This window comes from Callorhinchus milii, unplaced genomic scaffold, assembly GCF_018977255.1.
Source record: "Callorhinchus milii isolate IMCB2004 unplaced genomic scaffold, IMCB_Cmil_1.0 Scaffold1, whole genome shotgun sequence".
Lineage (NCBI taxonomy): Eukaryota > Metazoa > Chordata > Chondrichthyes > Chimaeriformes > Callorhinchidae > Callorhinchus > Callorhinchus milii.
The window spans coordinates 126,081,689-126,096,301 of NW_024704742.1; the positions used below are offsets into that span (position 1 = coordinate 126,081,689).

Below are 14,613 nucleotides of genomic sequence, written 5' to 3' on the forward strand. Positions count from 1 at the left end.
AATCACTGACCAGTACTGTTCCTTGAAGTGTCATTGCTGATATCCGCTGTCTATTTAGCTACCGTGGTGGTACATTGTGCTTTAGCTGCTGAATTAGATTGTGTCCGTGTCATGCCACTTATTGAATTTGAGAGTGAGGGTGGCTGCATGATAAAGAGGACAGATGGCAAATGGCTTTAGTACGTTAGAACTAACCACCAGGTATAATGGAGATGTCATTTGCTTTCTCAAATTAAATGCAATTTTCTGGAAACAGAAAAGCATCTGCTTTCAGGCTAGGCCAGTGAATGTTAAAATTGATTCTTGCACAAATTGAAATTTACCACAGGCCCTACTCCTCAACAATAGACTTCATTACAGCTCAGTAATATGTTGAATGGGCTATTTGGTCCATTGTGTGTGTAACTGTGCAAGCTCCCTCATTATTGGAACTATCTGCTCAATCCCGTTCCCCTGCTCTTTCACCATATCCTCTTCGCTTCGTATCTTCAGGTAATTAACCAATTTCCTTTTAAAATGCATCATCTGACTTGGGGTGGTGAACGGGAGATGTCATAATTATCAACAGTGATAATCATTTGTGGCAACACACTGCATGGTGCCCAGACGGCAGGATGGTAGGGTGGGAGGGTGGGTATTCTGGAAGAGTTGAGATCAGATGGTCTGAAGATCCTTCATCATTTGACACAATCTTGTGATATTAATAAAAGGAATAATCCTTGTATTTGGTATAGGGCCTTTCACATCAGGAGGACGTCACAATGTATGTCACAGTATATATTGTAAAGTGCAGGCACTATTTTTTTGCGTGGGCAATATTGTTTTGACAAACGTATTTTTTCTTTGGAAGGGTACAATATCCCATTTTTTGTGTAGGTGATATTGTAATAACCTTCTGTATAAACCTTCCCTTTTTTCTTCTGGTTGTGATCCTTAATTTATTATTGAGTCAGCAAAAGGAAAATTATTTCTCTATTTATCTTATTTTTTAAACTTCCATGAGACTTTTTCCCTCTTAATCTTCTTGATTCTATTGACAACTATCGCAACTTTTCAAGTCTCCCCACATAACTAGACTCTGATTACATCCTAATGAATTGTAGCTGCACCCATTCCATGGCAGTAATGTGCTTCCCATAATGGAGTATCCAAATAATAATAATAACAATCCTTACATTTGATACAGCATCTTATCATGTTGTTGAAACGTCTCAAAGTGCTTCATAGAATATTTTATAAAGTGGATTGACTGGGTATTTTGTGGGCAAAATGTGGCAGTCAATTGCACACAGCAGTTTCCCACAAATATTCTTGGATTGAGTGGTCATCTATAAAGGTCAAGGCCACATTACTGAAACTGGAGCATATCAGGAGTCAGTATAGATTAAAATATAATCTCTAATTCTAGTTAGCTGCTGTTTACCACTGTAAAATTTGTTCAACATAATAATCCACTTTTAATGCAAAACTTGAAACAAATCTGTATTGTTTATATAACACAAATGAATACTAGAATATTATTATTAATAATAAATAATAATCTGGGTTTTGAGGAGAAAAGACTAGGCAAACGTTGACCCACCTATGATGGCTCTGTGAGTGTAAATAACATAACGCCATGTGTTATTTTCATGCACGAGACAGAAACCTCCAAACTCCACATGGTCTGAGTTTGGGTGAAATTCAGTTATTTCTCAATAAAATAGAAGTGGTTCAATTCAAGCTTTTTGGGCTTACAAGTTCTCTGAGAATACTTCCATGTTATTAACCTCTGAGTTCAATTTCTATTCTCTTCTTACCTGTAGCTAAAACTTTTCGAAGACTGTGTTGGAGCCTGGAGCTCTTTCCTATTCTTGTGATCTGTGAGCTGCAGCTGAGAGTGTGGGCAAGCAATCTAACTCAATCTAATCCAAGACCTCCTCCACTCCCATTCCAACACAGATACTTAGGGTCACAGGAAAGCTGAACAGGGACCTTTCTGTGGGGAGGGAGCTGACTCTATTCTGTTCCTCCCCAAGGCATTATAGATGAGATTGTTTTTTTTCCCCTCTATTGCTGAGATGCAGCATGTTCATGCTTCTATACAGTCAGATCCCATCATATTGTCAGGCAATTTCACTGTGTAACTTTATAAATACTGAGAAAACTGCAAGCGCCTTTCCTTAGTTAGGAATATAGGAACGCACATAACTGAAAAAACCCTTGAGAACCCTTGGCCGTTTCCCAATTTCAAAATTAAAACAAGTATGATCCTGTATCTCTTGTATCATTTAATTTACCATTGAGTTTTATATATTACTAAATTTAATTTATGTGAAATTTTCAGTTTGGTTTGGATACTCTTATTCAAGGCAATGGGTTTCCGCAAGTATCAGACATCTGACTAGACAAAACCCAACTCCAGATGTTAATGCCATTTGCATGACACATGATTTAAATTGCTTCCCAAACACAGAAAAAATTAAAAATAATAAAATAATAATAATCCTTGCATTTGATATAGCGCTTTTCACGTCTTCTAGATGTCCCAAAGCGCTTCACAGAATATACTGTAAAGTGAATTGACTGCATATTTGTGGGCGAATGCGGCAGCCAATTGCGCACAGCAGTGTCCCACAAACAGTCATGGATTGAAAATGACCAATTTATTATTGTTTTTGCTTTTCGCAGGGATTATTATTAGAAAATAAGCCAGTTGAGAACCAACATTTCATTAAGCCTCTAATTTAGAGTGATTCACAAAGAGAATATTGGGGAAAATTTCTACCAAGGTCTAGATTTATTATCTTCACGTGGAAGTATTAGGCTGGCTCAGCTGGTAACACTCTCATCTCAGAGTCAGATGGTTGGGGTTTCAAGCCACATATTGAGCTGACACTCAACTGATGCTCCAATGCAGTACTGGGGAGGGGGGGGGGAATGGTGGGGGGGGAATGGTGGGGGGGGGGGCTGCATTATTGTAGGTACCATCCTTCGGATGAGATATTACACTGCCTTCAATGTTACACTGCTTTCTGCCAGTTCAGGTGGATGTTAAAAATTTATTGGAATTATTCAATAAGAGGAGGGAGTTTTTCCCATTGTCCTGGCCAACAATCCCCCAATAAAATTGTTATTCACGTCATGGTAATTTATGGGATATCACTGTGCGCAAATTAGCTGCTGCATTTCACCTACACATCACTCCACTCTATCCTTTGAAACGTTTTCAGATGTCCTCCCAACATGAAAGGCACTATACCAAATGTAAGGATTATCATTGTATTATCAGTAAGCCTTAGGTCAATTAACCTTGTGTCTGTAATTGACAAATTGCATTTGATAACAAGACAACTTCCACTCCATTTAGCAAAGTGAATTCTGTTTTCAAACTTGAAACATTGAGACTAATTGGAACAAAGGCTGGTGATCCCATTAGGGATATTGCAGCACACGAGTGTGATGTAGGTTTCATAACCATTGTCTACAATCTAATTCATGTTAATTGGAAAGGACAAGACCATAAAAGAGCAACATGGTGGAAAGTTTGCATTGTTTTCTTTTATTTATTTCAATTAGCAAATATATGATCCCTTTGCTCTGTCCTTCACAATTCACTGGAGACTTTGTTGGGTTTATTCTTTGATCTGGTCTCCACAATGAGCAATGCTCAAACCTTTTCTTTTGAAAATCCTGCTGTTTTCCCAGCTTTCTTTCCTGTTAAAATAATAATAATCCTGCATTTGATATAGAGCCTTTGATGTCTTAAAGTGCTTCGCAGGATATATTGTGGAGTTTAGCGATTGACTTTGTAGGCAGGAGTAGCAGCCAATTTGCACACTGCAAAGTTCCACAAACAGCCATGTTTATTTTTGGGGATTGTTGGAGAAACTCCCTTTTTTCAAATAGTGCCACTGTATTTTTAATGTCCACTTGGACAGGTAGATGGGACTTCGTTTAATATCTCATCTGAAGGACTGCCCCTCCAATAACACAACATCCCCACACTCCATTGGAGTATCAGCCTGGACAAAATGAGTTCAAAGTCCTGACATGTTGTATGTCGATAATGAAACTCATAGTGATAGTGACAATCATAGTGATAGTGAAAATGATAGTGATAGTATGATAGCTATAAACCTCAGCAAGAGAAATAGCCCCAATTGAAAAGTCAGCCAATTCCTGGTAAATAAGAACTCTTGATCAACAAAATACACGGTCACTCCACTTTCATAGTATATCATGTGAAGCACTATGAGACCTCTCTATGATGTAATAAGGGGCTATATCAAATGCAAGGATTATTATAATTCTCAGAGTGGTGACAGAAACAGGCAGATTCCGGTCTCCAAAGCCACTTTTTTTTTGCATGTTTTCAACTGCTGCTCTTTGAGGCTGAAACAAACAATATTATAACAACAACAATAATAATAATAATAATCCTTGCATTTGATGTAGCACCTTTCACATCAGGAGGACATATCAAAGTACTTTGCAGGATTTTACTCTAAAGTGACTGTATTTTGTAGGTGACCGCTGCAGGCAATTTTGTGCGCAGCAAAGCCCCACAAACATGAAGTAAACTAATAATAATAAATCATGTAGACTTAGTAATATAGACAATAGTAATAATATAGACAATAACGTTATTGCAATAACCCTCTCAAATGTTAGGATAATGCATATTACCTAAATATTAACCCTAAACTATAAAATGAAAAGCATAAAACACAATTAAAAATAAGAAATATTTTCATATTATTTCATGCTTTCCGTCTTCCATCTTCCAACATTTTCTCTCCTATACCTTGATTTCTTTAAAGGTATTTTTCTTTTACAGAATCTTTACTTTTGTGTAACTTTTCTAACACTCCTCCACCCCCCACCCCACCATCACCCAAAAAAACACTGTCTTATCATCATGATGTTTTTGTCATCCTGACGTGAAAAGCGCTTTACAAATGTTACTTGTTGTTGTTGTTTTCTTCCTCCTGGCTTGTGGCATCCATTTTGGGTTTTTGAGCAAGTTTCAAAATAATTAAGCCTTGAATTGGTTAAAACCCAGTTCCAAAAGCAATTTTGAAAAGCTTTGGCCACCCGAAAGAGCTCTTTAGAGGCATATGAATATACAATAAACTTATCAATTGAAGATTTTTTTCCTGAGAATAATTTTAGTCAAAGTTGTACATAATCTTTTGAATTGGAGTGGTCTCTATAATAATAATAATCCTTGCATTTGATATAGCACTTTAATCACGTTTTTGAGAAGTCTCAAAGCGCTTCACAGAATACACTGTAAAGTGAATTGACTGTATACTTCGTGGGCGAAACACAGCAGCCAATTGCGCACAACAGTGTCCCACCAACAGTCATGGATTGAGTGACTAAATTATTATTATTATTTTTTTTGAAGGGATTATTACCCCCGGTAAAGTGATCCACCAATTGGCTAACAACCGGTTTCCTACTTACTGCAATCGACAGTAGCAACCGACTACTAACAGGGTTCCTACTTGCCCAACGTTTCCCCCTGCCGGGAATCAAATCCAGGTCTCTCGCTTGCGAGGCGAGTGCTCTAACCACTGAGCTCCACAGTGTAAATCGTTTCATTGTATAGTACAGAGATAAACCTTCTGGTTAAATATTATAGAAATAAACCCGTTAGTTAGATGATATAGAGGACTTCTTGATGGGTGATATGGAGAATCCTCTGCCTGCATAGTTTTCATGTAAAATGGAGCACAATATAAAGGCTTTGCAAATGTTTTATTGCTGTTTTATGGATCAGTTTATAACTTTTCTAGCCTACTTTTAGTCCATGTACCAATCAGAAAAATGCTTAGACTAAGAGAAGATTGGACAGTACTTAATATTTATTCTTAGAAGAAATGCAAGTGCTATAGAACTAATCAGCCTTCTGGAAGGGCAGAGTGACCATAACATGATGGAATTTAACATTAAGTTAGAGAGTGATATAGTTGAATCCAAAGCAAGGGTCTTAAATTTAAATAAAGCCAACTTTGCAGGTATGAGAGAAGATTTGGCTAAAATAGCTTGGGAAATTAGATTTAAAAATATGACGATAGACCAGCACTTTCAAACTTTAAAGATATAATACATACTTCCCTGCGATCACATATTCCCTTGAAAAATAAAAATACCACGGGAAAAGTGGTTCAACCTTGGCTAACTAGAGAAGTTAGGGTAAGTATAAAATTAAAAGAAGAGGCCTATAATACTGCCAAATGGAGCAGTAAACCTGAGGATTGGGAGGGCTTTAGAAACCAGCAAAGGAAAACCAAGAAACTGAATAGGAGGGAAAAAATGGAATATGAGGATAAACTAGCTAGGAACATAAAGACAGATTGTAAGAGTTTTTACAGGTACATAAAGAGAAAGAGATCTATCAAAAGTGAATGTGGGTCCATTGCAGGCGGAGACAGGAGAAATTATAATGGGGAGTAAAGAAATGGCAGAGTCATTAAACAAATATTTTGCTTCCGTCTTCACGTTAGAGGACACTGAAAACTTACCGAAAATAGAGGTAACCTGGAGGCTAATGTTGGTGAGGAACTTAAAGAAATGAACATCAGTAAAGCAATAGTACTAGAGAAATTGATAGGAATAAAAAACAATAAATCCCTTGGACCTGATGGCCAGCATCCTAGGGTTTTAAAAGAGGTGGCTGCAGAAATAGTGGATGCTTTGTTTTTGATCTTCCAAAATTCCTTGGATTCTGGAATGGTTCCCAGTGATTGGAAGGTCGCAAACGTAACACCGATATTTAAGAAGGCTGGGAGATAAAAAATGGGGAACTATAGACCAGTTAGTCTGACATCGGTGGTAGGGAAAATTCTAGAGTCCTTAATTAGGGGCGTCTTCGTGGAATACTTAGAAAATCATAACATGATTAGGCAGAGTCAGCATAGCTTTACGAAAGGGAAATTATGTTTAACAAATCTTATATAGAGTTTTTTGAGGATTCCTCTGAGACTCCAGGAGAAACACCTCTGAGACAATAGGATGTGGGTTCAAGCCCTGACTAGGGACTTTAGAGTTCATAATTTAGACTGACTTGCTGTGATGTTGGAGATCCCATCCTCGAGATGAGACATTAAACTGAGGTCCCGTCTGCCTGTTCGGGTGGACGTTAAAGATCTTGTAGCACTGTTCAAAAAGCTCCTGGCTAACAATCCCCCAGATAAAATTGTTAATTTCTTTCAAGGCTCCATGTGGGACAGTGCAGTGAGTAAAAATAGCTGTTTGCATTCACCTGCTAATTCACAGTCACTACGCACTGTAAAGCCCTGTGGGATATCCTCTTCTTGTGAATGACACTATATCAAATGTAAGAATTATTATTATAAATAGTGAATGACGTGGAATTGTTAACATTCACTGATGTCAAGCAAGACCTTAATTTAATATCTTATCCAAAGGACTGCACTTCAAACAATCCTGGGCTCTCCAGCACTGCTTTGAGTGTCACAATGCTTATGAGCCCCAAGTCCTGATGTGAAGTTTAAACCCACAGCTTTCTGACCTGGTGGCAAGAGTGCTATAAGCTGAGCCAGGGTGACACTGTGTTTAATGGGTTTAGTTATGTACATTAATACAAAATACCCATCTGCATGCAAATCAAAATCACTTTAGATTTCAATAAAGTAATAAGAAAAGAAACCGGAAACTTTTATATTGTGCCCAACATCCCCTCCTTCTCCTCCTCCCCACCCACTCCTGTTGAAACAGAAATGTCCAGTACAGAAGGAGCCCATCTGCCTCTTTGTGTCCCTTGAGTTTAAAAATGAAATTGTGTTGTAAATTTCCATCGTCACAAAGCTAAAATCCTCCACTTCCTATTAATTACTGAAAATAATGAAAATCTTGAGGACAATCTGTTCAACAGCACTTCCCCAGGCTACAAGTCCCTACAAGTCACTCTTCATTCATTCTAACAAATCCAGGCTCATCATCAGCTCTTTAGACACATCTTAACACAGTCTTAACTACCCCCACTTGCGACATAAGCGTACCAATGATTGCTCGGGAAAGTGGAATTCAGGAGACTTCAGAGAGGACAAAATCTGCAGAGTATTTTCCTTGCGGGAGGAGGTGGAAGGTGGTTTGGGGGTAGCAGACAGACAACTACCTATTTGCTTGGAAATGATAGCATCAGTCTATTATTATGCCTCTCAAATGTGTGTCTTTTTCAAATCATTTCATGCCCTCGCACCTCCCTACCTTTCTGCCTTGCTCACCCCCCACTCCACCACCTGCTGCCTCCCCTCGACTGGCTCCATACTCCTGTTCATCCCTCGCCCCCTCCACTCCACCATTGGCGGCCGTGCATTCAGTCACTAGGCCGCAAAGCTCTGGAACTCTCTCCCCAATCCCCCTGCCTTGCCTCCTTAATCCCCACTTTCAAATCCCACCTGAAGACCTTTTTTGATCGTGCTTACAGTCACTTCCCCCTCCCTCTCCCCCTGGCTCGGGATCAGACTCTGCCATTGTTAAGCGCTCCAGGATGCTACCTCGGGTAAAGGGCGTTATATAAATGCAAGTTGTTGTCTTATGTTTCCATGCATGCACTGTAAATATGCCACTTGTAAAATCAATGCATTTCTGGTTGTGAGGTGTTGCCATGTAATCACTTAATGCTATAAAAATCAGCTTATTACAACACTTAAGAGAGGGAAATAATTCTCCCACTTATCTGTTATCACAGCAGGTATCCATTAAGGAAAGGAGGCCCTTGTCATTAAACGCTATTGAGAGCTAATAAGGCTGAGTTTAGTTAGCTGCAACTATTAGCCATAGCAGAGAGTTTGTGTCAATTCAGATAATTCCAAGCATTTCTCACTCCAATGTAACTATTTTATAACATTCAGCATGTATGATTTTCCTTGACACAAAGCAAATAAGAAACTATGATTCACTGCAGAATGTGACAAAATTTACATTGCATTCATTAGCATTCTTTAATACTATCCACCCGTTCTTATCTGTTCATAGTTAAATCTATTCGGAATTCAATCTTCCCAAGAATTCCTTGTTTTTCATCCAGATCCATGCATTAACTCAATCAACTGAATGTTAACAATCTTGTTATTCTGAGTTTCTCATTCCACTTTACTTCAGTGACTTTGAGCTGGTCACGTAGCGTTTTCATTCCATCAGCTGTTGTTGTGATTTCGACATTCAACAGGGGGTATCGAGGTTTAAAAACTAAGAGGCAACCCACAAAAATAAATGGTTAACTCATATCAGTCCAAAGTGCTGCATGAATATACGCCACTGAAATAGAAATTCACAAGATTGCGAGAGGTTTAGACTAAGAAACCCCTTCAGCACCATTTAAACACCATTTAATCTCATCCTTCCAGAATATCCACCCTCCTGTCTTCCCATTACAATATCAACTGTCTCTTAACACTGTTCCTGGTATCCCATTGTAGCCAGTAATTACCTCTGGGTAAAGAAATACTTATTGGTATCTGTCCTAAAATTGCCCTTCACAACCCTGAACCTGTACCTTCTTGTTCTGATTGTTTGTTGTATCTGAAAATATGGTTCACTTTCTCAACCCCATTTAGTCTCTTGTATGTACTGCTACAAGCCTCCCTCCAAGATATCATTTTTTCACGGCTGAGAACCCTTGCTTATTTAGTTGAAGGAATTTACCAGCAGCACAATGCAAAACTGGGAATCAAGCCTATAGCACAAGTGATAATTTCATGTCAATAATAGCTTGCAATGGCACATTTCAAATTAGCGTATTCTAAGTACTTTGAGGTTGATTTATCTGCAGATTTGTTTTTTGAAGAAAGCTGCTGAATACCATATCTTAAGTTAACATTTATACATTTTTGTCTTAACTGAGACTTTTTTCTTAGACTACGAGTTCAAAGTCTCAATGTGAGGCTTCAACCATAACCCTCTGATCTAAGAGCTCTGCTAACTGAGGCAGGCTGATACAACAACCTGACATGATGGAGGTTGGTTGTGATTGTCTCCTGTGGTCAGGTATCTTGTTGACACTCGCTGTCTCAGTTCACACATGAGATATAGTCACTTGAGTAAGATACTGGGGGATGCCAGTACTGACAGAGCAGATATCTGAGGAAGAATCAGTACTTGAGGATGGGAGAGGAGGGGAGAAAATGTTAGAGAAGGGAATAAAAAGATATCTGAAAAAAAAGTCATTCATTCTGGTCTGGTAATTTTGGAATTACACTTCCCCCATTTTACGCCCCTGCCTTCTATCCATAATTTTATTAATTTAACACAAATAATATGGACAGAACCAGGTGTCAGGATCCAAACAGTGAATAAAAGTGAGCATGTTTCCTGGATCTATAAATTTATTTTTCATTTCTACGTAGAACAAGCTTCTCATTTCACCTTTTTGTTTGTATGTTTGCAGGGATATTTAGCAAGATATGTGCGGACTTGGGTTTTCTTTTGACTTGTTGATAGTACTGTCACATGGCATGAATAGGTTTCCCCTTTTGAGTTATAACAGAGAGGATGTTCATCTTCCAAAAGACTGATAGTTACAGAGGGTCTAGCTGAGGGATGGGGAGGACTGGCCTCTGATATTCTCCACTGAGGCTCTTACTTATCTGAATCAGTGCACATCAAGTACTGTAATGGTATATGACTGAATTCAAAGAGTAAATCATATGATGACTGCACCTTGCCCATACACAGTATAATGTGCGAACCAAATTAAATCATTCAGTTTCTTTTCGAAAAGAATAGTTCAAATTGGCCCTGTAACATTCATCTTCTGGCATTGAAACCAACTAGTAATCCTCATTCTCCAGATTAATGAATCAGTTGTTTTAATTGGAAATGACAATTTCAGCTATGACAATCCAGCTATGACAATTGTATCATCCACTACATCCCAGTTAATCCATCACATTTCATCAAAGTGTTGTATTATGCTGTATAAAGTATTAACAGATGGTGGGTGATGGATTACAAGGTGTATGTGGTCCCTCCTTGATACTGCATGCACCTTTATCATGCATTCCCAGCCATCCCCTATATAATATACAAATATTGGCTGCTTTTTCATTAGGGTTGTGGTGTCAAATTGTTCCCAAGAAGGTTAACAAAATGATCTAATGTGGGTTGCTATGCCCAGATTGAAAGCCATTATTAACCTGGGGGATATTGGCGTGCTATAACCCTCTGAAGCAGTGACTATTTGTGTAATATATAATTTTTAAGATGTCAGTAAAAGATGCCATCTTTACTTTTCCAGAATGAACTACACCCAGGAATACAGGCAGATAAAGGAGGGTTCATCAGGAAAGATAGGTGGATAACCCTTACGTGTTTCTTTGGTTGTTATTGCTGAAGGGTTATCTTCTGTTATTTTATCAAATTTATCATTATGCATGTAGAATAACCCATCTGCAGTACTGTGTCATGACAAGTATTTTTTGTTGGCTTTTTGTTTCTTAAAGGAAAGAAAAACTCACTACTTCTACACAAGGTCCAAAGGGATCTGAACGAGGGTGTTTTTAATAACCAAGAGACAGAACTGCTTAAAAAGATGGTGAAGCAAGACAGGGAGATGGTGCATTTTATTGAAGCGCCCGCCACAGTATTGGGTGTGCTTGCCCCTTCGTTTTCTGGTAACTCAGTCTTCAAGGCTTCTACCCAGTCACAATCTCCGTATGCAGTTCACTTAGATTTTCAGCAGACTCCACCCCCTAGCTTCAGTACCTGTTCACCATCTTCTCAGTCGCACATGAGACAAGCCCAGCTGGTTCAGACTTTACCCAACCAGAATTCACCAACACCTAGTCCTCATCAGACGGTGGTGCCGTCTCCCAGTTCCTACTCCGCTGCACTTTCGAGCCCTCCTGTGCAGAGCCCATTAGCCGGCCGAACTTTCCAGTATGGTTCACCAAACGTATCGCAGATATCTTTGATACAGCAGCAGCAAGCACACAGCCCGACCCACAGACGTGATTCCAACAAAAGCACACAGGCTCCGCATACGAGCAGTCTCAGCAGAGAGGTTCGGTCTCTGTCCGCCTCTCAGCCCTCTCTGCCTCATGAGGTGACGCCGCTCATTGTCCAGCCTCACCCATCCTGTGGAGAGTCATTAGCATCAACATCGCCCGTAGCGTTTTCCACCACACAAGGCATGAGCTTACAAGGAGGAATCCGCACCAACGTTCCTCAAAGGGTGTCTCTCTTCCGACACATGTCCTCAGGAGCATTGCCACCAGTTCGAGGGCCATCCACTTCGGTACCAGCCCCCAAAAGGGAATCATCTACAGTCTTAAGTACAGATAGCGATCCAGGAAGACCTCGATTTCCCTCCAACTTATGACCCTGAAGGTTTCCATCGAGTGCCGACCTTGTCATGTTAAATATTGGGATTCTGCACCAATGTACTGCAAGTCAGCCAGTTCATGAGGTTAGTCGTCTCAGCCTCTGACAACTTAGACACCGCTACCCTCATGACTTGCACAGCTCAACGAATGTAAAGAATGACCGAATAAACAATTTGAACCATAATTTTCTGAGTTCTAGTAGATAATAAGTCACCAGTCTTCCTTTCTGATGGATTTTGGACTTGCTGGTTTGTTTTATAAACTCTTGTAAAATAAGAGCTATGTAACACTAACTCATCAACTGGATCAATAATATTGTTGAAACAAAATCTCTTTGAGTGCAGCAACAATGCAAAGCCAGTCCAGGACTGAGTTTTTAGAAATACATCAATGCTGCTCAGTTGGTAGTATCCACACAGTTGAGTATTTCATGCTGAGGAGCTACTTATCAAGATATCTCATGTCAGTTGTCAGCAAAACATGGGACATGACATGTTTTTTAATGAACTTTCAATAGGTAATTGTGTAAGTTGTGTTCCAGTATTATTGGTGAAGTTTCTGCATGTTCACAGGGGCCTAAGGACCAAGTGTAAACAAATCTGTCATCTCTGCTGAAAAAGATGAGACATTCCTCATTGTAGCTTCAGCAAGTGTAATGCTAATTGTATGCTTCACTTGCTTTGATTCAGCTAAAATAACATTTACCTACAACATGCATAGGGACAAAAGAAAACCAATCCTTATCTTCACCTTTAGTTTTTAAACAAATATGAATTTATAATACTGTAGTAACTAGGATTCTTTTCATTTATATTTTTCTTAATTGTACCATTATTTTGCATTAAAAGGTGGAAAAAGTTTGTAGGTTATTTGTAGGTCTGAAAGGTAGTTTTTACACAGATCCTGTCGTAGGCGGCAAGGCATCACTAGATGCCTACGAATACTGTGCTTGTTGGTGCAGTGTTAACATTACAATGTCTTACTTTATAAAACTAGCATAGATAACGCCTACAGGGCAGGTTGATCGGATCTTTTTTCATTTATATTCTTTCTTAATTTTCCATCGTCACTGTTAATGTTTTTTTTGGCGACGTGTTAATTTTAGAAATTGCAGCGTTCTGTGTATGATGCAACTCCAAAACATATCCCAAAAGAAACAATTTAAAGCCATACTCTCTCTCATAATTTCCATGAACCTTCTAAATTCTTTAATAAATGTACAATGTAAATTGCTGCCACTTCTGTTGTTTCTGTATTCTGTAAATACAAAAAAAAACAATTATTTAAAAAAATGACAAGGTCACTGGTCTTAAAACTACTTAGAAAGGTTCTGAAAAGATGCTCCCTCACACCCTTGTGGTTGGTTGTGGAATCATTCCTGAATAGCTGTTCAGGCTGTCAAACTCAGGCATGCTTATCTCTTTAGCAAGGCTACACTATTTACTCCATATTTATTGTTTTACTTAAGAATAAACCACTGTAGACATGTATAATTTTGTTGAATAAATGGTACATTAGGACTGAAACAGCAATCACCCTTTCAGTCACGTTGCTATGTGAGAGAATATGACTTTAACTGGGAAGTTTGTATTATACTCAGCACAAATGACGAGGTCATTTTCGAATTCGAAAGACTTATTACTCATATAGGAATGAAATAGCAGAAATAAAGGAAAGGGATTTGTTTCACTGGGAAATTAGGTTTTGTGAGGTCCCTTTTTGTGTCTGTATCATTTTATTTTCCTCTGTATTAATTCCTTAAGGATTTTCTTTTCAAAGGACATTCTTAAGCTATTGTGTGCCTAAACTGTAACCATTTATATATACTAAAAGTATTAAAAAAAAATCTTCTCAAATTCATGAAAAGGCATTAGATACCCAGAAAGCCAAATAGCTAATATTTTATTTTGGCATTTTGTTTTATGAGAGAAAGGGCAGGAAGGTAACATGGTCTGATAAAGGTATCCCTGTACCTATTATGAAACCAGGTTTGTAACAACTGATGATGGCACAAAATAATGTATATAGCAATATATGTGCAGAAGTTGAATAAGACTGAATAGGATTACTGTAATGTAAAGTGTAAAAACAAAACTATATATTCTGAATTCTGGTATTGACAGTCTCTGATAGTTCATCTTTGTATATATGCAAATTAAGATGTGATTATCCTACATTAGGTTACTGTGATTGTCCTGTTTATTTATTCCATGTGGCTAAAGGCTGATGTTTGAATGTATAATGCTGGATACCAATGCTATTGGAGGAAATGGTG

The 14,613-nt window shown here is 38.5% G+C and overlaps 1 protein-coding gene across 1 annotated transcript in view; it reads left to right on the top strand.

Moving 5' to 3' along the window:
• The window catches only part of LOC103177884 (potassium/sodium hyperpolarization-activated cyclic nucleotide-gated channel 1), a 130,942-nt gene extending 118,608 nt beyond the window's left edge, over positions 1-12,334 (top strand). Inside the window, exons 8-9 of the mRNA XM_042339965.1 lie at positions 11,457-11,635; positions 11,693-12,334. Of these exons, the coding sequence (XP_042195899.1) occupies positions 11,457-11,635; positions 11,693-12,334 (821 nt within the window). The remainder of the gene's footprint in view (positions 1-11,456; positions 11,636-11,692) is intronic.
• Positions 12,335-14,613: the final 2,279 nt, after the last annotated feature.